The 22,490-nt window shown below is 38.1% G+C and overlaps 1 protein-coding gene across 1 annotated transcript in view; it reads left to right on the forward strand.

The window, feature by feature from the left end:
* Window positions 1-21,756, forward strand: part of tsnare1 (T-SNARE Domain Containing 1) — a 75,248-nt gene extending 53,492 nt beyond the window's left edge. Inside the window, exons 11-12 of the mRNA XM_044035111.1 lie at window positions 8,780-8,889; window positions 21,137-21,756. Of these exons, the coding sequence (XP_043891046.1) occupies window positions 8,780-8,875 (96 nt within the window). The 3' untranslated portion in view covers window positions 8,876-8,889; window positions 21,137-21,756. The remainder of the gene's footprint in view (window positions 1-8,779; window positions 8,890-21,136) is intronic.
* The last annotated feature ends 734 nt before the right edge of the window (window positions 21,757-22,490 follow it).

The raw sequence follows: 22,490 nt of genomic DNA on the forward strand, positions 1-22,490 counted from the left end.
AACAAAAACATACTCTGTCTTGCAGATGTGAAAGTTCATTAAAAAGTTACTGCAGAAATCTACTGAGAGCTGGAAATTATGAAGTAATGTATTGTCAGATCAAGGTATTAACTTATACAAACCACTAAAGCAACTCTCAACAGACATGCTTATCTCTGGAAGCATGCGAGACAGGTCATTGCGCTATGAAAATGGTGTTGCTCTTGTGTGAATTATGAGATGGCACGCACCATTTATTTGAATAGAGAACAAAACAAATAGTCAGAAAAAAGCTAAATGTACTAAAGAAAGTAAAACTTTACTGGAGTAAATAAAAAGAGGCATTACATTTGAAAGTGAAGTGAATGAAGCCACAATCAATGAGGCATTTGTCAAGTGAAGATGCAGACCTCAAGAGCTTCCATTGCTTTAGGTTAAAGTCAGATCCAGTCAGAAAGAAACCGACAGGTCTAAATGTTGTACCATAGTGAGCAACATCCATTAACAGCAAACAACAGTTTGAGACAACATGGATGGATGGATGGACACGACATGTTTTCTGTTATGGGGAAATCCTGTGACATGGCTGATTTTTTGATGCCCTTATATGAGGACGCGCTGAAGAGAAATTTTTATCAGAATGTTGACACTATATCAAGTACATTTAGTGACAAAACCTAACCACATTCATAAAAAGTAAATTATTATCACCCCCATTTCCTCAAAATGCCAAAAGCAACCAAAAACTTGGTTCACCCAAGTGCGACAGTCTGTTGTTGGTTGTTCGGTGCAGGATCTGCCCTAAGAACTCTTAATCTCATTTAATTCCTGATACAGTGGCTGAATATTTTTTACCAATCAGTATCTTGTAATTACCCCTTACAAAGTGAATGGAGCGTGAAGCTAATGGCACTTTTGTGATCACATAAAAAGGAAGGAATAGTTTGAAAGAGGCCAAACACTTTCAAGCCATTGGCACGGCCTTGAACGCTGGTCTTTGTACACAAATGCATCTCCACCAATTAAGAGCAGATGTCATTTTCTTCTCGTGCCTTGCCCCGTCTATTCACATTGAAAATAAATTAAATCTATAATGCATTGTCTGGAGGCAAATTACTCTCGCTGCTGCAAAGTTTCTCTAGTTGCTGCAATGTTTTATCACCTCATCTGTGTTCAGTAGACCACAGTGAACTCTCATTGTTGATTGCTGCACAAGATGGGTTATAATTACCATTATGTTGGAGCAGTTAGTGAGGGAAAAACTGAAGCTCAAAAGCTACAAAACAACTGAATTAATTATTGATCTAACAGTGGGAGTGGAGGTGGGCCCCATGCTGATGTCATTGTTAAGACTTTAAAGTCTCTCCGTCTTCAGAACTGAAAATTGATCTCTCAGTGAGTGACTACATCCCTCTTAGTTGTGGAAAAAAAAAATCGACTAAACACAGTTCTTCCCCGGCTGAATTGAGCATAATATAGACCGGCCATGCATTGTGACTGTGGACGGAACTACGGAAGAGGAAGGTAAAGGAAAAAGAAGACAAAAAGAGATGTCTTGTAAATTATGGGTAGATGGATGAATGGGCCCATCCAGACACTGACACATACAAATTGCATGCCCTTTTGACAAATAAGATAATGAAAAAGGATAACCTAATCACAGTGGTAAAGCTGTGAATGATCACTCCTCTCAGACTTGGGGGTTGGGATAATGTGAACACTGCAGGGAAACTGTAGCTTATTGTTGTGTCACTCTTTCACATCTAGTCCATCTAGTTGTATAAGCTGATGATCAACGATGATCAACCACAGTTGGGCCAAGGAAAACGGAAACCTAAATTAAAATAATGAATGGAACACATGTATTATTAGACCATTACCATTTGGTGAGACACACCCAAAGGAGGGCAACAGATAATAAACAATAAGGTTTTATATACTCTTTGGAGTGTGAATGTGTAGAATACTCAACATTTTTGCTGCAACCGATTACCAAAGAATTTAAAGTAGTATATACTATTTTTGGAACTATATAAAATAAATAATACATGTTATTACTAATGAAAGGTACTCAATTTATTTGGGATACATATATTAGGATGCTAATATTAACAGAGGCCAGGAGGTCACTGTAAAGAGTCATTGGGACGAAACTGGGACACCTTTAAAGGACATATTTTTGCTCCAATAAATACATAATAGTGACTATAGTTTACAGTTTAGTGAAGTATTTTTTTGCAACAGGTATTTATACAAGATAAGGTAAGATACAAAACATATTCACTTTGAATGTTTTACCTCTGATGGTTCTCAGTTGTCAGCTTATGTAATTAATTAAAGTGTTTCCATAAGATTCCACTCAGAAATCGATATTAATAAAGTAATTAATTGTCTGACATTTATTGTATATCATTAACCAAATTGAACACAACAAAGGTCACATAACTTTACCCTGCAGGTATATGTTCATTATTCCTAAATCACAATACAAGGCTCTGTCACTTGAACATAAGTATGTGGTGTTTTTTGGGCGCATTTGCTGAAACAGCACTTGCGCTCCTTTTTCGAGAAATCATCCAATTTCCATTTTCCATTGTGCAACAGTTGAACAAGTTGTTTAGACAGCATTATAGAACCTCTCTAAAGGCCATATAATTACTGGTCATTCCAGACCACAAAGAAAGGCCACGACCACAGTATGGTTGATGGCTCTGAGACACTGCAGTAAGCATATTGTGTCGTTTCCAGTTACTGCTTTTTGTGTAATGTGGTTTTGCTGCCCATAATGTTGTTGTTGTTTTTCTCTCCTGTGAATAATTAACCTCTGTACATTTAACCACTGTGTAGTTCTGCTCAAGCATTCAGCTCTACCCTTTCAGCACTTATGAATTAAAAACTGAGTAGAATGGTCATCTTTTGTGGACAAAGTGTGGCAAATCTTCTGTGGCTTTTATTACACTATCGTGATTACAATTTAAAATAAAATATTTAATAGCAAGTTAATGAGTTAATAACATAATGAAACACAACAGTCTAATAAACCATTGAAAGATAGCACCCTGTGTTTTGCTACAAATCTGGAAGTGTGGAGCTAAAATCGCCACAACATTGCCACAACATTGCCACAACATTGCCACACTGTTTATATCGGACACACACACACACACGTGCATAAGACATGATATGAAAGGTCTTATGAAAGCAAGGCTTATATTCCCTATATGCTCCATGATTAGATCACCTTTCTTGCTGAAGGTGAATCATAAATAGCGACAATAAAAATGTCTTTGTGAGTCCAAACAGCTTGTTTATTGTATCTAGGGGTGTGGAGTCCTTGTTCTCACCAGGAGCCTTTTAAATGTATACATTTAGCATGCCATACTAAATCAATGGACTCATACTGCGCATCACACTTACCTCTTTTGTCTTGTCTTATGACAAAAGTCTTTTGATGTCAGATGGTAGTGATAAGATAAGATATAATTCATGTGTGTACCCAAAAGTGACAGAATTATTTTCTTCATTAAGGCGCCAAGAATCAAACATGCATATACATTCAGAAAATGATGATGATGATGTTATTGAGACACCCATGTCACCCCTTGGTTTGTGAACTACTGTTAAGTTTAGTATTTTGGCCAGCTCCATGTTGAAAAAAAACATGTTTGGAAGAGTGAGGTCAGGCCTGACTGACAGCTTGTCTGCTGCATCTACTCTAATTATGATTACTAGCTGTCAATCACGCAGTGTTCAACTTACAATACATTATGTCATGCTTTGGAGTCTGTTTGAAGCTGAAATGGCCAAAAAGATCATGGCCATTTTTAGATCACAGGTTTCAGACACTTCCATATACACTTGCATTTTTATATACAATATATGGTTGAGCCAAAACACGTTTCAACCAGCTTCATATCATTGTTAATATCACTCATTTTAAGTTAAGACACAGTGAATGTCCCCTTGGTCTATGGAACATTGCATCGAGCAAGTCGTTTTTATTTTCTTTATTTTTTTAGTGGACTGTATACCAGACACACTGCAACTGTTGTTTTGTTTTATTTTATTTGGTTTATTCTGCTTGTAAATCATGGTTTTAATGGTACTTTACTTGTTTTTAAATTGTAAATATTATTATCCATTTATAGACTACAGTTTGATGGTAGGCATAGACTGTACAGTGTGGTATTGTTTTCTCTTGGTTTTATGTGTGCTTTGGTGTTTTTTTTAATTAATTTCACTTATTTATCAGTGTGAATTTCATTTGTTTATCGACCATAACAGTAGCCGTGGCATCACTTGGTCAAGTTGCGTTACCTTGCGAGACCAAATATGCTTATGCTGGTGGGTGTATTTGTTCCATTATTGACAATAGCTGTCACAGCACTTTCAGGATGCCAGGATTGTGAAGTCTGTTTATTTGTTGCACCTCTTAAATATCATAATCAGGGTGAATGCATGAGACTCTGGTTTTATGTAAATTGCATATAAGCCGATTACATGCGAGGCAGTTTTGCTGGAAACATTATTTATTTTATGGACTTCCAATTTTCCAAACCAAATGCGATAAAGGGAGAATAATATAATGGACATTAACATGTAATACACTGTTGTATTAGTAGGATATTTCACATAGCACACAAGGTAAGCTTTTCTCCTTGGACAGTAAGTTTGTCTCCCATGATAGGGAGACAGAGATGAGACGGACTGTTGGTTTGTGCTATCAGCCATGATGCTACCAATGCATTTTTCCTCTGGAGAAAGAAATGTTTGAATTGGTCAGTTGCTGAAAGCCGAATAAGTCATATATACTCTCCTTATCTATATCAAACTTTCATTTCTGTCTACGCACTGCTGAACTTTAGATGTTTTAAAAGAAAACAAGTAAAAAAAGTAATGACCATGCAGAAATCTGTTTTTTTATTTACCAGAGAATGCCGTGCTATCCATTCGAACATCAGTGGCTATATAGCAGGAACATGGTATTTGTCCAAATGGTTTAATGTAGCTCTTTCATTGAGGGTTGTGGAGATAACATTGGGTGAGAGGCTGTGTACACACAGGTACACACACCAGCCTGTCACAGTGCCAACATACGGAGACAAACAACCAAGACACATTCACACAATTCGGTCTTCAATGAACCTAAAGCACAATCGGCATGTCTTCGAACTGTGAGCAGAAACTGGAGAACCCTGAGAAAACCCACACACGTAGGAAACACACAACCTCTGACCAGAATTCAAACTGGGGAGGCTAACCACCACACCACACCACTTTTCTCCAAGAAAGTCATTATTTGTTCAAAATTGCATTTGCATTGTATATTTTTTTTTACAAGGACTCAGTAGAATTCTTTACATTATGCCTTGACAGTCACTGATGTAGTCAGTGGTACCCAAGTTTCACCTGAAGCTGCTTAAAGCTGCTTACATTCGTACAAGCACAGTCATAGTGAAATGTGACGTGGAGTCTAGATCTAGTCATTGTCATATCAAATTAATTCGGAGCACTCCTGAATATGTATGCATGTCTTGTGGAACAATCAACTTCCTTCGTCACTACCCTAGTTGCCCTGCCTCACGTTTAATTTTGGTGATTTTAAGGTCTCGTTATTGCTAGATACAGCAGCTCAGCTGTATGCCAGCGATGTAGTTCTCATGGCTTTGCCCTACATAGTGCATTGACTTCAGACATGTGAAGCGGTCAAAAGGAGAGTTTATCCGTGAGACCAGTGTTCTTTGTCAGAGAATATTAATTACTCTATACAGTGGCAGTCGCGCCGGTTGAAAGATTTCTCATGATTGAAAATAGATGCAGCAACTGAGTTATGTTGTATCTTTGTCTTGAGAAGCTGAAGCTGAGCCAATTAATTTATTTCCAGCCTCACATATGTTCTTAAGCATTGAGTACTACACTCAATGCACTCTTCTTAAAATAACCATCCAAGAATCATTCCCGCTCAAAGCAGCCGTTTTCATTACCAGACTAACTTTTCAAACTTAACCACACAGTTAAAAGAAATCATGTGATTTTTTTGGATTCTTGGTATTTCCACTTGCACTTCAAGTACAGGTGAATGGAAACACATGACATTAACATTGAGAAAATTCTCAATGAAGCTTAAATGTCCTTGTTGACAGCATATTTTATCATGGTGGCTATAGCTATTGGAAGCATGTTATACTGTATATGTCAGTGTTGACAACCTGGTTTAATTCAGTTATATCCCAGATTAAATGTATAATTCCCCACATATTTAACATCAAAAGTGAAATAAATGCTGTCTTTCTCTCTGGCAGCTTCCAGCACCCACTGGTTCAGAAGTTCTGGCGCTAAGGACAATTCTCTGACAGATTAAGTCTCTGGAGATGAGAGCGTCCCGTTTCTATCCTCCTCTCTCTTCCTCTGCAAGTCCCACTGTCCCACCTCTCAGCCCATTCTGCAATCTGGAAAATTCTGGTTTAAAAATGCTGCAACACTTCCTTTGTTATACTAAGCCGCTTTTGTTCCTTCTCTACCTTATTTATTTTCCTGTTCCTCCCCAAATAACAACAGTGCTGGGAGGATTGAGCAAGAGAAATAGAGAAAGTAAGGAGTGAGTACGGATGAAAGGGAGAGAGAGAGAGAGTGGAATACAGTATATAGAGAGGGGGAACGACTCGGCACTGTCAGAGCGAGCAGAGAGAAGGAGAGGATGGCAGAGAAAGTTTATAAGGCGTAGTTTAGGAGGAAATGCGTGAGAGAAGCTGGGGAATCTGTGGTGGCCAGCTGCAAGAGGGGAGATAGTGGAGAAAGGCTTTTAATTCTCAATCCCCACAGAGCCTTTGAAAATTACCAATCTTCTTATCACAGACGCAGGGCTGCTTATGCAAATTGTTGTGGAGTGGAACGTTTAAACGGAAAATTACTCGACAGCATTTTTTTTTTTCCTCCCTCTCCCCCTCTCCCTCTCTCTTCCATACAGAAAGCCTGTTTTGAGTCTCAGATAAGAAGATGAATTGCTCTCTCCGTGCTTTGAAGCGCGTCAGGATTTAAAGACTCCAGCTCGGCTCTGGTCTAACGCTGCTGCTCTCGCTGCCTTTGTAAGGGAAAAAAAAAAAAAACAGGCTAGAAAAGAAACGAGAGAAAAAAGCATTTCAGAACAACATAGATTCTGTGCTCCAACACATCGTTACCGCCTGAGGAGACAAGTAAATATATAAATATTCCCCAACCCCTGCTTTTCACTCTATTTACTTCAGTATTTCTGCTCAACACAGTCAACAGTTTTCCTCTTTCCAAAAAATATGCCAAGTAATTGAAGTAAATAAAACGCACATGCTGTTTGGATAAATGTTTTGAAGCATTCATCTAAATTACACCACAGGCGATATTGGAAATAAAACTGAAAATGTTTCTGAAAGGACCTCTAATCACTTAAAATGAAAATAATAGATTGAATGCGAGTGCTGATGAAATGGTGAGATTTTACACGTTTCGGGGGTTTAATATTGAGTGATCTGCAGCTTTTCATTGACAAACTTTTCATAGACTTCTGGCACGTTCCCAGCACATCTTACTAGCACCAAGCACCAAGTGTTTTGTTGTTGTTTTTTTTTTTAAAAAAAAGGATGCACATGCCTGTAACGCATGCTGTATGACTTATGAGTTTTCATAAGTCACTTAAATAACTTCAAAATAACATAACTTAATTTAACTTTGGCAATGAAAGCTTGTCCCTTTGCAGAAAGTAATTCAGATCACATACTTAATAGTTACTGAAAAAAGAAAACATTCCCCTTTAAAAAAACATATAGTTTCATAATTTTATTATAATGCTTGTGCAACTGACAAACCTTAATTTCAGAGAGAAAGTGTGAAATGGAACCATTGTGACGTCATACGGCCTGGAGAGTTCTTTAGCAAATTAAAAACTCACATTTAGAGCGGAAACTTGATCTTCAATTAAACCAATACGAGCAATAACTTTTTGAAGTTGTTTTTCTTAGAATATTTTGACATTTGTGGTATTTCGGAAAAAAAAAACAATGATGAAATGGTGGTAGAGTATTAGGTGTTTTTTAATCCATTTAAAGTTTATTGAAAGCTTTTTTGAGGAAGGTGATCATCTGCATAAGTCACCCTTTCATGAAAAGTTTTCTTCGTTTTATTTTTTTTGATTTTAAAATGCCTGTGTCACACGAAACTGACAGCTCTTCATGGGCTGAATGAATAAGTTATAATAAGGAGGGGGGAGAAAAATACTGTATTTAGGTGTCTAATATGCTGTCCCTCCTCCACTTCCTCCCTCTAATCTTACGCCATCCTCCCTCATCACGCTGACAAGTTAAATGAGCAATCATGTCACACTGATGGCCAACACTTCAATTAACGCTTTCAAGATGTCTTATTTGTTCTTTTTGTGTGTGTGTTGTGAGTCTGAGTGCCTGTAAACATGTGCCGTGGAATTGTTTCGAAAAACAACTTAAGCGGTGTAAGTGGGCTGTTTGACTGTTGTGGCTGCGTGGCCATTAAACTGGAGCTTGACATTTACAGGGCTGCTAAAATAGAGTATTTAAGATTTAGCATTTTAGTTTTCTTAACAGCAAAATCTACTTAAACCAGCGCCGTGTGACGGAAACCAACAACAAAGAGTGGACAAATTGAAATTTGAAAGAAAAAAATATGATTATTTAAAGGCAACGACGAGTTTCTCTCAGATTTAGCTTTCTCTTAAAGGCACAGAATGCAGTGTAAAGTGTCCAATGGGAACTGTGACTCTTGAACTGCACCCACATACTGAATCCTTTCTCCACAGAGGCAGCTGAGGAAGAGGAAGTGTTACCTCCTGGTGGCTGGAGGGGTCATTCTCACCATCCTCGTCATCATCATAGCTGTTACGGCAAGAAAATAGAACTTGCCACTGAGGTAAGGCCCTGACGTGACATCATCTCCCTCAGTGTTCCATTAAACTACTGGGCAAATATCGTGTTATAATTTAGACATTACAGAGCGGATTCTTTCCTTTTAATTTGAAGCCAATGTTGTCAACAGTGAGGAGGGAAAACTCACTCTAACAGGAGGAAACTGTCAGCAGAACCAGACTATGGTGGGAGGTGGGGGTCATTCTCGGCCATTAAAAGTTACAATATTTTGAACTTTTCAACACAAGACACAGAGTTGCAGCACTCCTCAATGTCACACTCGGCTCAGGCAGCTAATCAAATCAAGCAAGAGGTGGACTTTCACCAAAAGACACCACCTTCACATCCATCATTATTTTCATTTTATTTCCTGGATATTTCAAGGTGATTTTGAAGCAAAGGCACCTGATGTGACGTGTCGCTGTGTGTTGGACACCACAGAACAACACGTCCACTGTGCATGAAAGGTTCCAGTGCAGCAAGCGCCTGAGTTCAAGTCTTCTAAATGTAAAAAAAAAAGTTCTGTGCTTAAAAAATCCCCGCATCTCACTAAATTCTCCTGAGTTCCTGTTCCATATCAGAGCTCATACTGCTTCTCTGTAGGCCAAATAAGACACTGGACAGTGGCATTGCCTCACTTTGAGCTTTATTACCTAATTATCCAGTAAGAGACTTTCCATTCGTTTGAAGTTCTTCAATATTGCTTCAATATCCACTGCATTCTGCTAAACCCTGCAGTGCAGCTCCAAAATATCATTCTCTACATTTGTCATAGATCTGATAATGTCCTGTGTGACTGCTGACGAAGCAGTGTTATCTCTGTTTTTCCCATTATCCCATCACTGTCTCATAGAGTTAAAATGCTATTGTTCTCCTTTCAAAAAAAAAAAATCAAAAGTTCTCATTCTTAAAAAATGAGTGACACATAATAAAGCTGTAATAAAACGTCCATTGTTCAGTTAAGTTAAGACTTTAGGAATGTAAGCGTTTCAAACATGACAAATTACAGGGCGGTGATCCGTCAAACCAACAGGCAAAATTTTGCACTTTTTAGACAATATGTTATAGACAATAAAACTGCACTAACCTAGCCAAGGATATTAAATTCCCTCTAGCATGAGTCCAAGTATATTGCCTTTTATCACCATTCATCCTTTTCCACACAACTACTAAATCATTTGCCTCCAGTAGCCTCAGTGCATCGAAGCATGATTACAAGTCATTTCTGCCTCAGAACAATTAATACACACATATTTGTTTTTATATCTTACTGAGGACACATCATAGACTTGATAGATTACCTAGCCCAGTTCTAACCCTAACCCTAAAACAGGTCCTAACCTTGAAAAGGCCCTTTAAAGTTGTGGGGCCCAGACAAAATGTCCCCACAAGGTGAAAATGTCCTCACAAAATAGGTTTGTACGCTTTTTTTGGACCTCACAAAGATGTAGTACACACACAGACACACACATCTCTCCTCCCCTCAGGCTCATTAAAGCTGTCACTGTGAGTCTTTTGTACAAACACCACATCTGAGCCTTTAACCTTCATCAGCTCATACAGCAGAGACCTTTTCACAGGACCACTTGCATCGTTTCTATTCAGCGTGCTGAAAATAACCCGACAACACTGATATTAACCTACACTCAGGATGTAAGGTCTCATTCGTCATCATCATCTTCATTATTTAGCCCTTGTCTGGTTTCTTGGACAGTTTGTTGTTACAGGTCTCGTGCGAGTAGAGACTCAAAAGTTAAACTCGTGGCCATTGTCAAAGGAAAGCCTCACGTATGAAGTGTTTGTATGTATGTGTGTGTGTGTACTTTTCCAAGGTTAAGACCTGCTTTTAGGGTTAGCGTTGGAATTGGGTTAGGGTTAGACACTTAGAATGCATGATGTCTATGATGTGTCCTCACTAAGATATAAAACATAAATCTGTGTGTGATTTGACTGAGTTTTGGAAGTGACAGTATTCTTATTATGTTTCTTTAATGTGAAAGGAATAAACTTGGGGTTTGAAGATGTTGTTTCAATATTGACCCATCAAATGCATTGGCTTAGGAAGGGAAATTATATACTTCCAAATATGGACGTCAAAATGTGATTATGTGAGGCTATTTTCATCTTTATTTTGTGTCTTATCTTTTTTGGGGCAAATGAATTATGCCGTAATGAAAGTGTGGTGTACATAGACAATGGTCAATATGATTTAAAGCAAAAATTGACCTCAAACACACATTATATATCAGATGCAGACAGGAACAGCATAAATGGAACACAACCAGGTGGCTAAAATAGTTGCTCTGATAATGGTCTGGAAGTTCCAATGTCAGACTAAAAGACACCTCCTATAGGGTGATTGAGAATGACTGGGACAAGATGCTTGAGAAACACCAAGGCCTGACAGAGGAGCTAAAAAAGTACCTGTTAAATTATTTAGATTTACTTGAGATTTAACAAATCTGCCCAATGACACTGCAGCAGGCTTGACATATTTTATCCAGTTGCGATTGAAAACTCTCCTACAAACGACATGACATTCAATTCAAGACACCACCGTTTGTATGTAGTATCGATCATCGCTTATTTTCCTCCGAGGAAGGAAATGGAAATCTGGTGGAACAAAGCGCTCTATTCATAAAACAGCGGGCAGAATTGATGCTCCCATGGTGACGAGCGCAGCAGTAGGTGGTCAGCAATCAAATAGCCAGACACTATCAGTTACAAAAGCATGACAGTCTCAGCACTCGAAAAAAAAATGAGCAATGAGTCATTGTGAAGACAGAGCGATATTGATGTTCACCTGTTGTGACTAAAAGCAGCACTAAAGGACAGACTAACTAATGACTACAGATATGTTGGCAGATATTGTTTTGTAAAAAAAAAATAAAAAATTGTATTGATATTTTCTGTTGCACACACACACATTCATGTTTACCAGGCTCACAGGGGACTGTCATTCTAAACCAACCAACTGTGGACTTGTGTTTCTGGTCACTTGTAAATAATAATACTAATAATAATCTTTCTTTTTCTTTTATCATAATATTACTAATATTACATAATGTGCTTTTTAATCTCTTTTTTAAAAAACAAACAAACCTGAATCCTTGAGTGACCTCTACCTATCAAAGAGGGACATCCATACAGTGAAACTGTCTGCAGCCAGTCATTCACCTATTGAGTGCCTGTTTACTGCCAAGCCTTTCTTTGGTTCTTTCAAAAATGTTAACTTAAATTTGATCAACATATAAACCTTTTACATTATCACAGTGATAAATGGCAACTTTAATTGAGAATACTTTTTTAAAAAACCTTAAATCAAAGGCAACTAGGCTGTATTTATCTGAACTTTAATTATATGAAATAAAAATTTAAATAAGTTACTTTTGAAAACTGGATTACATCTGTGGACAATTAAATTTTTATTCTTCAAAAATGACAGGAATTCATATTTTCCTGTTCCTCATTTTTGCACAGCTATTCTGTTCAGGAAACTGCATTGACTTGCTTTGACTTGATTTGGGCAGCCTAAACAAAGTGTATTCCCTAACTTTAACCATAACCAGATAATGCCAAAAAGTCAGTGTGGTAACAAAGAGTTACCAAATACAACACAAGTACATCCTGGTCTATAGAATATGAGGCATAATTACTCACAGACACCTCGACTTTCCATTTAACATTGAATCATAACAACCACATTTATTTACAGCAGAGGTGGGCTTTGTTTGTGCCATACTAACAATTGAACCCATCTGTGAGCTTTATACTCCAACTATCTTTAACAAAATATCCACACATGAGCTGAGTAAAGAGAGCAGAAAAAAAATAGGATGATTTGATTCATATTGTCTACATATGTATATCTAGCTAATATTATTTTCCTCTATTTCATTTATCACAGTGTACAAATACCATAGTATAACTTTATTATGATGGTATCTTTTATAGCTGTTTTCACACTCAATGTGTGTATATGTTTGTGTGTAAGAAATAGTATGTGTTGAGTTTATTGCCACAGCTGAGCAGCCTGGCAATATCAACACCTTCTCGCACTAAAGATCCATATGAACACACTTGGCTGCAGAAACAACTGAGGGTTACTGCAGTGACTGCTCAACCATATAATTATTATTTTACCATAAATGTGAGATTTAACAGACTTTGCATCCTCTGTTTATGTTGTATTGGCATAAATAACGGCACTTTTCCTGAAGACAGAGAATCACCATCCAAAATACAAGATACCATTTATTCAACTCGTCAACGGTCCATGAAAGCACATTGAACTTTTGGCCTTTACATCATTATGGGTAATTTTCTTTCTGATTTTCTTAGTCAACACAACACAAAATGTGACTCTGATCCAAGTGACTTTCTTATTTGCTTCACAGATATAAATAAATAAATAGACAAATACACACAGCCAAATGTTTGGGCACCAATTCAGTCAGTAGTCAGTGACACCTCCTCTGGCAGGAATCACCGCCTGCAAACATTGTGATAAAATGATAGTCAATTACGACGTGAGAAATGTTGGGTTTTTTTTTTGCTCATCTGGCGTGCACTTTATGTCTGACAAGCCAAATATTTTCCTCGACAAGTGTCAACAAGAAATCATAATTATTATTTTAGATAGTCACTTTACCAGGAGAGAAAACTTGAAGATTTTTGTCTTAACAAGTCTTCATTTCACTGTCTGAATACACACAGATGCATTCAGACTGTGAAATGAAGCTGGAGTCCATCCATATTCTTCTGCTCATCCAAGTTTTGGATGGGTGTTCAAGACATCTGTAATACCAGCGATGCTTTACAGCTTTTCCTGGGGGATCACAAGGCATAATCCCTCCAGTGGGTCCTGGGTCTGACCTTCAGATGCCCAAAGCTCTTCACCAAATCTCTAAGGCTGAGCCCAGATACCCTATGAAGGAAATTCATCTTAGCAATCTCCTTCATTGATCATTATCTACAGTTCACCGGGAGTCTTCTTCTTCTTCTTTTAGCTTCTCTTTTTAGGGGTCCTCACAGTGGATCATCTGCCTCCATCTCACCCTAGCCCAACTCTCCTCATGTCCTCCGGGCGACCATGCAAACTCCATACAGAAAGATCGAGCTTGACCGTGGTTTGTTCTGACCACCGACGTCTCTTGTGCTCCTTTTGTCCTACCAGGAATAAATTTAAAATCTCATCAGTCAACTCACCAATTTCCTCACATCCATCCATTACACAAAGTGTAACCTTTCGCCGAAGCATAAACTGAAAATGTTGTGTGTGATTTTAAGTTCAAGCACCAATTATCAAGTGTTGAGAGTATAGATCAAGCTCACGTCTGTTTTCCTTTTCATAAACACCATAATTCAGGTGACCAAACCATGACTATCTGAACTAGACCTTTGAAACATGACAAATCACTCACCAATGACTCAGTTCAAAAGCTGTTTAAATGGCAACAAGTGTGTGTATGTCTTTTTCTTCCTGAAATAGCAGCCAGTGTTTAAAAGTGAGTGAGATAGTGACAAAGAGCAGAGTCAGGAGAAGCAGAGAGGAGAAAAGCATGAGCCATACATCAGTTTAATGATACTGACAATGACAAGAATAACTGGGGAGCTGCTTCTGCTCTCAAATCAATAGCCTGGCTCTTTATGGTGCCCTAAATAATGCAATAACTGCACCCTGACACTTATTCTTATTCGAATCATGTTACTGGAACTGCCCTCGCTTCTTGTTCACACAGTCATTTGCGGATCTCTGGATATGCATACTACAGCTAAATGCTAAATCTAAAGTTGTGAATTGTGTTAGGGTCACTAAATTCAGGTCTTATTACTGCTTATTAGACACAGCAGAGACTTACCTCTATATAAATAGAAATAAATTGATTTTAGAGAAGATTATATTTTTGAAATATAAATTATTTGGACATTTACAGTCAGAAAAGTCTTGGCTCACTTGTCAATATTTCTCAATATTGTATCCCGACAATAATTAATTGTCGGAATACATAAAAATGATTTGAATATTTAAACTCTATCACTGATGGCTGAGTCCAGAACGGCTGTAGAGTTAACTGAGGTTGAGGAGAACAGGACCATTAGAGTTCAGCCTCTGAAGCAGAGCTGAGTGATGGCGGCAAGGCTGCAAACTGACAGAAACAAGTAGAACGTGAGTCACAGAGTTACTTTTTACAGATGGCAGGTGAAAAAACATCAACAGTCATGGTGGGGTAGGATTTATTACCACAGTCTGTGACTGAACAAGCTGCTGACGGGTGGAATGACGAGAAGATTTCATGTTGCTGCAGGTGAATGTTGATTTGCTGATTGATTAGACTCAGGTGTGCTGATGGTGTGAAGGAAGGGGTAAAACACCAGAGAACAGGGAGTAATGGAAATTGGTTTCCAACAGTGTAGTGTAGAGGCTTTTTTCCCCCTCACTGGTATCCCATCAAAACTTTCCAAATAAGAGTCAGTACTTCTCTAAAGAAATGTTACTTTTTTAAAGTTAAATTTTGAATTACTTCAACCACCACACTCTTCAAGCGATCTGGATGACCGGACACCACCAGGTGTAATTGATGTGTTTGTCTTAAAATAGTTCAGTCACTGGTTGTTTTGTTTTTTTTCACAACTCAAAACAGTGTGAAACCCTTTGTGTTAAGTCAAGCTTGAACAAAAACGATAGAACAAAGAAGACAATTGCAAACACTGTATTAGAAATAGTTTTATTAAAACTTTCAGATATTTTAGAAAAGACACAACTACCAACGTCCTTAATTGTACTTTTACAAATTCATATCAGTAAATGGTTAAACGTGTCATTATAGCACAACATGTATTGATTTAACTAGTTCTGTCTGAACAAGAACACTTAGTCAGTTCTTTCAAATACAGCTACTTCTGGCTTTAAAAAAAAAGAATATTAATATGACTCTCAAGGCTTCAAAATGGGAGTTCACTAACTATTTTGCCAGTGTACCAGTAGCACTGGGAGCCCTATTTTACAAAGTCATCTTTGGGCTCTGGCTGCTGTTAGACCTCAGGGAACCCCGAGTAGACGTACTTGACATGTACGGTGGGTGCTTCATGTCTCCGAGCAAATGCAGAACCACTCATGTAGACCCTGAACACAGATGGATGGGCACAGAAATTCAAACTCACTTTTGCGCTGCTCATACAAGCTGTTCTGGATATTATTAGGGGACAAAATCATGTCCCGCAGTGTCAGCTAGTGTTCGGTATTAACATGTCATGGTTAAGGTTCCAGATAAGTTTTTGTTTCAGCGAGACCTGCCCTAACAATAACTGTCGAAACCAGTATGTGTATACTGTATACCTGTATATCTTAAACCTGTCCCTCTGATAACTATTGAAGAACTAATGCAGCGGATGCACGTTATATTTAGCTCCTAAAGCTGCTTTAATCACTATGAAACATAGCAGACATGCGTGCAATGAAAGAGGCTTATTCAAATGATGTATAAAAGCTAAGATGACAACACAGTGAGAATTCAGGGGGTATATACAGCACATTCCCTCACTTTTTATTGCTCAAACACTCATGACATGCTTGAGTGGTGCTCAACAATCCAGCACCCGCATCAAATATACTGTTTATGTACAGTATGTTGCAGTGAATCACTGTGTCCCTCTCGAACAGAGATCGGAAGCGGTGAAGCGAAACTGTGAGTTGCCGCCACAGTTTGTGGAGTTCATTGGGCCTGCTATCGTTAATCCATGTCTATGAACAAGTGTGACAATAAGCTCTCTGTTTGAACAGCAATCCTCTTAGGCGAAGCTTTGTGGGTAAACTCGCTTCATGCAAATTCTAAACCCCATTAGCTTTGAGGGACTAGTCAGCTGCATTGAGATTAATAGCCAAGTGACTACCTGATTTAATATGGTTATTTCACATGTTCCAGAGGGGAAAATAAACAACAAAGTTAATGCAAGTCATTTGTCAGTCAATCTCTCTTTTCTAAGTGGTGAAAGTTTCCCCATGTATTCAAATATGTCACTAGTGAAATGATGGGAAACCTCTAAGTTGAAAATGAATACATTAAAAATAAGTTTAATTTGTTTAATATGTTAAACAATTGTAATATAAATGTAATGTAAAACAATGGTAAGAAGGTGTTTTTTTTGTCATGTCATTATAGTCATATCTGAAAGTGTGTTGGAGATAAATGCAGCAAGTAGAGAAAGTGCAATGCAATTTTTCATTACAGGGTGAAAAATGAAAATCCTTATTTATCTTTTTTTCCATGCCGTCAGCTTACTCCAAACTTTGCTGCAGGGGATTACTGGTTGGGTGTGTGAGGCTCTGTCACTGCAAAGTGGGAGACAACTTACTGTGACAACGGTGATCTGAGTGCACTGCCAACTCACAGCTGAGGAGAAATGATTTTGCCCAAAGTTTCTGCAGGAGCATTTAAGTACTTCCTTGTGACCTTTAATCCCCAATGAAATCAAAATACCAACCTCCCTTTCCACATCTGAATACAAGCAAACACTCCCAGCATGCACTGCCAACAGCTTTCCAGGAGATCGGAGATTACCTAAAGCTGACTGATTACTTAAATAGGTGAAATGAGTGTCATCTACCAGTGCAGGGCTTACTGTTGAATCACATCATATGAAAACTGCCATGGCTGTGACAGCTCGAAGGGACTCATATTCAGGTGTGGTTCTGTGCTTTTTTTACTTTGGCAAAAAAATATGTGCCTCTGTAGCACTGGTGCCTTCAATTTACGAAAGTAAAGAAAGTTACATACATATGTGGCAGATAGATATTACTGCTCACTATATTCTGGAAATAGTAGGAATTAGCTTATTAATACATATATATTAGTTAGAAGTTAGAGGTGTGTATGTGGGGGGGTAAAATACCGCCATATGTTGCATGGTGATATTATCCCTCTAACACCTAAGCCTGCTTTGCTTATTTTTTAACCAGAAAAAGGGCCAGGAAAAGTAACTAAAATAACGTTCAATTTGAAAGTGGAAAACATTTAAAATAATGTGTTTTAGTTGGAACAGTCCAACTCTTTCCTCTCTGGTGACAAAGACGTTGATTCGCCGGCTTCCTGCAACAGCGCAATTGAAATTACCGTAATAACCTCACGTTGGCTTTGACTTGCAACTTCTCAGCTTTCAGAAACCATTGTGTAATTACGGTATTGTAAAGTGCGCTTGTGCAAACGTGTCTCCTTTGATATGCTCAGTGTTAAAGGGTTAAATCGCTTTTGAGACACCAAGATTCTTTTTTTTGCATATAGTTTTTAAGTTGATGTTGAAAATTAAAATAAAACCTTTTATGGATTAGCATAAAAAAAAATCCATTGATGTTACATGCATCATTTATACATTTTCTGACACTTTGCTGTGACTATAACTTTTGTGTTTTTTTTACATTACTTGGACGGCGAGTGTGTACGTTTATAATTAATTACACCAACATTTTGCAAATTCCGGAAACTGCATCATCAGCATAAAAGAAAAAGAGGCTTTGTGATTTCACTGTTGTTACTTGGGAAAAATTATAACAAATAGCGTGGCATTCATTTTGGGTGTGGCATTCTCTGAGCTAATGACTGACAGTCAGTGGCAGTGCCATGGAACAGCGTTTGGCTGTGATTGATACTTAGCCATTAGCTTCCTGCATCTCGATACTGTGTTTTGGACTTGGGGATTGGACAGCATCAATTTATCCCACCAATTTATCCGTATCGATCCGTAAACTGGACTGAAAAGCTCTAGATTTTTCACGACACAAGATAGAATACTGTAGCCGCCTCACTCTGAAGCACATCACGCAATTTGAATTGTTGATGATTCCATAGAGCTCTTACGAAAACTTAAGGTAATAAAGGTTTTTATAGTGTGTCTTAAAATACAGTAAGGCTTTACATTTTAGTCCAATACACTTCTACCCCAGTAAACTTGAGTTGTGACTTATTTCCCCTGCGACTCTGGATGCCCAACTTCAGCGTTGCGATACAGTATCTGATATGAAGTGATCACTTAAGCGTTGTCTGTGGGTTCCCATCGCGTAGCAGTGATCCGCCTCTGGCATCCTCAGTATCTTTGGTGATCTGATAAAAATGCTCTCCCTTCAGCCTGTTCCTGACTTCCTAGTCATCCTATATTGCACAACAGCTATCCACCATCTTCACTTTCTATGGACACGATGAGACAAGTTGTATGCTGCCTGTTATATGCGTGTGTGGATGTACATCACGCTGCTTCCTGTCGAAATGGCATTGCTTGCTGGTGTTGCATGATGGGATTGCATGGTGTCAGCTACCACAGCTCTATTGTCCTATTTCCTTATAAAGAATTCACTGAAATCTGATTTTCCTCCCACTTCAAGACACACACCATCTCGCACAAAAACAGCACAAAAAAAATTCACAAAAAATTCACTCTGGATAAAAAACATTAGCCTATTTACACTTTATTATTAGAAAAGATGCACATTAATTTGGATGCTACATTGGTGGGTTATTTTGTAAAGTACACTTTTAAAGAGTTAAGACTTTTTCGATGTGGTAAGGAGCTCAGATGACGGAACCTGCTCCTGAAAGTTGGGAGTTGAGGTGGTTAAAGCACCTTTAACTGAAGAACTTACTGAACTGAAGAACCATGGGAAGCTTCAGAACACAAAGAAGAGGCTGTCTGACCTGCAAACATGTCATGTTCCCCTGAAGTAGCTTACTGGATAAAGGGACGTCTGTAATAATGCCACTGTGCAAACCAGACTTTAAGTATATGCTGTCGAGAAACATGAGTATTTGACCAGCCACAGTGAAAATAACCGCAGTCAAACGAGTTATATTAAAAAACTGTCATTTGATATGTGAAATGCTAATCTTTACCCCAGGTTTTAGTTACACACTGGTAACTGCAAAGCTCATCAATCCATGCATATTTATCAGTGAGAGTTAATTGGCTCCGGCCTAATAACTGTTATCTTTCAACCGTATGAATTAACCATGTTGTTCACACCAAGCAGACGTTTCGTTATCTTTTCTGTTCATTTTGGAGTCTGGTTTATTTCATGCATGTAATTATCTGACCTGAAACTGCCCACAAATCTATTAAACTATTGACGGCATTAGTGTGTGTTTTTTTGTAAACATTGAAAATTAATTGAATAACAGTACAGTATACGTTGGTCATTTATAGCAAGGGAGCGATGACATCCCAAACATAACTTGCCCACTGTTCTGCTAAACTATATTATTCTAATTTGAGTTTTTTTTGTTCTATTTTACCTTTTGTAGCCTTGAAAAATCATTAAGAAATGTATAAACATATATTAACACCTGCTCTTAGTTCTCTTTTTACTGCTTTGCTTTGAGAATGGTCGCAGTTTTCATTTTCTGACTTCTGCGATGATTATTTTGACTGCTCAGCACAACATTCCAGTCCATTAACCCTAAAGCCAACTTATCGATTTGGAAAATCATCCCTCAGTTCACATCGTCACAGTTTGTCAGTAATATTTTGTCCATCTCTGCTGCCAAATATGACATTTTTCTATAAATTTAAAATCCCATTAACATTCAGATGTCCATCAACTCGTGAACTGAACCAACATATTTTTTAATGAAGCTAATTCCCACCATTTTCAATGAGGCTTTCTCTCATTCATCTTTGGTTTGAATCGCAACATTAACTAGTGTTGCATATCCTTCTTTATTAATTACATTAAAATAATACACACATCATGGAGCCCACATATTTATAAAAAAATAAAAAAGTAAAAATAAATAACTAAAAACTGTATTTTGATCAGATTTGACTGTGTTCACCACAGACTAACATGAGCCACGTTAAATTCTCTCCTTGCTGGGCTTAATTCACTTACATGTTTTCTATTGGTCGACGATTAACTATAATTTAGATGAAAGTGATGTGCTTTGGCCTTTTCTGCACCAGACCAGTCTGCTAGTGTGTGATTAATGAACCACTTCCATCTTCAGCACTATGAACTCTGGCCCGACTTAATTAAAACTCACCAATCATAAATGACTTTTCCCTTAACCTGCGTCACTTTCAGAACACGTGTGTTTTTTTAACCAATAATTTACAAATGAAAGGGAATCATAAAAAAAAAAAAAGCAAGAATCACTGATCTGTATCCTCCTGTTGCTGGGAAATGCTGACCCACCATCTCTGAACATGAGTTATTGGTGTCTGCTGAGGGATTGATGCCCTTTGTCTGCTCTGCTTGTTTCTCGCAGGTAGCATCACCTCAGTGCTCCTGCACTGTCTGAACCCTGACCTGAGCAGCTGGGTTCCAGTAAGAGGGAGCTGCCCCGCAACATCTCTACTCCATCATCCGTGGCTCCGTATACACGTGCTTCAGTCTGGGGATGGCAGACTTTCTCAGTATCAGTTTGTCAAGTGGTGGCCCCCCAGTCCGAGCCCCTCATGCCATCATTTCCACGCTTGTTTTCCTTTTTTTAAAATTTTTTTATGCTGTTTTCTGTTGCATGAATGTTGCCATCGATGCTGAAATCATCATTACACCAGGGAGGGGTACAGGCTCGGGTGCTTCCAGTCTTGGATGTGATTGGGTGCGGTTGTATATCGCACACTGTTTGTTTTTTTTGTTATCAGAGGACTAGATGAAGATGGAGCAGAGGCTTCAAGGTGAGACACAGCCGCTGGAGCTTTACTGTCCTCACTGCTGCACTGTATGCTCCAATTCTTTTATGTTCTCTTACTGACGTTAACCTCATATTTATCAATGTGCCGTGTCATTTAATTAGCAGTGTATACAGTATTGTACTATTCCTTGTTATTGGGAAATATTATTTGGCTAAATATATCTTCCATAATAAAATTGTATGTTGAAAAACAACAGGAAGTTCTGGCTGTGTTTGTGTTTGACCGAAACGGAACCACTTTAAGACTTTTCTACATGTGTTTACATGTGTGATATTGTCAGCTATTGTGTTCGCCCACCATACAGGAACAGAAGCAGCATGGAGTGCTATTTAGTTGGTGCATAATTTTACAAGAATTCACCAGATTTATGTCAACTCCTGACAGACTTCTTTTCAATTTTCTTTCATCATAACAATTTGCTGTATTTTAATGCATAGTGGGAGGTTAAAATATGTCAGTATAAAGGCCCTTTCACATACAGTTGTAATAACCGTTTCCTTTTTAGGATTTGGCTCCCTCTGAGTCACTTGAGTCAGTGTTCGCCAACTGAAGAAAGTATTAATTAATTCTAAGTATTATTACGTTAAATATGATCTATGAAGCTGGTTAAATTTGTTTAAAATGCACCTTTTCTGTCTAAAAAACATCATTGTTTTTCTCGCTATATTGCACAGTGTTATAAATTACATTAGGCTCTTTGTTTCATTGTGCCTGGGATCACATACCCGGGTACAGTAGAGCAGTATTTCAGATTTACCACCAGAGGAAGCTTGTGTACCACAGTGGTACGTGTACCCCCAGTTTGAGTACCATGGATTTATATGATCAGATTGATGAAATAGATGATATTGACTGTCCCAAGTTTTAAATAAGGATCGGAGCTTCAAAGATGACACATCTCTGGCAAAACAGAGAAGATGAAGA

Source organism: Solea senegalensis, linkage group LG9, assembly GCF_019176455.1.
Source record: "Solea senegalensis isolate Sse05_10M linkage group LG9, IFAPA_SoseM_1, whole genome shotgun sequence".
NCBI classification, from domain to species: domain Eukaryota; kingdom Metazoa; phylum Chordata; class Actinopteri; order Pleuronectiformes; family Soleidae; genus Solea; species Solea senegalensis.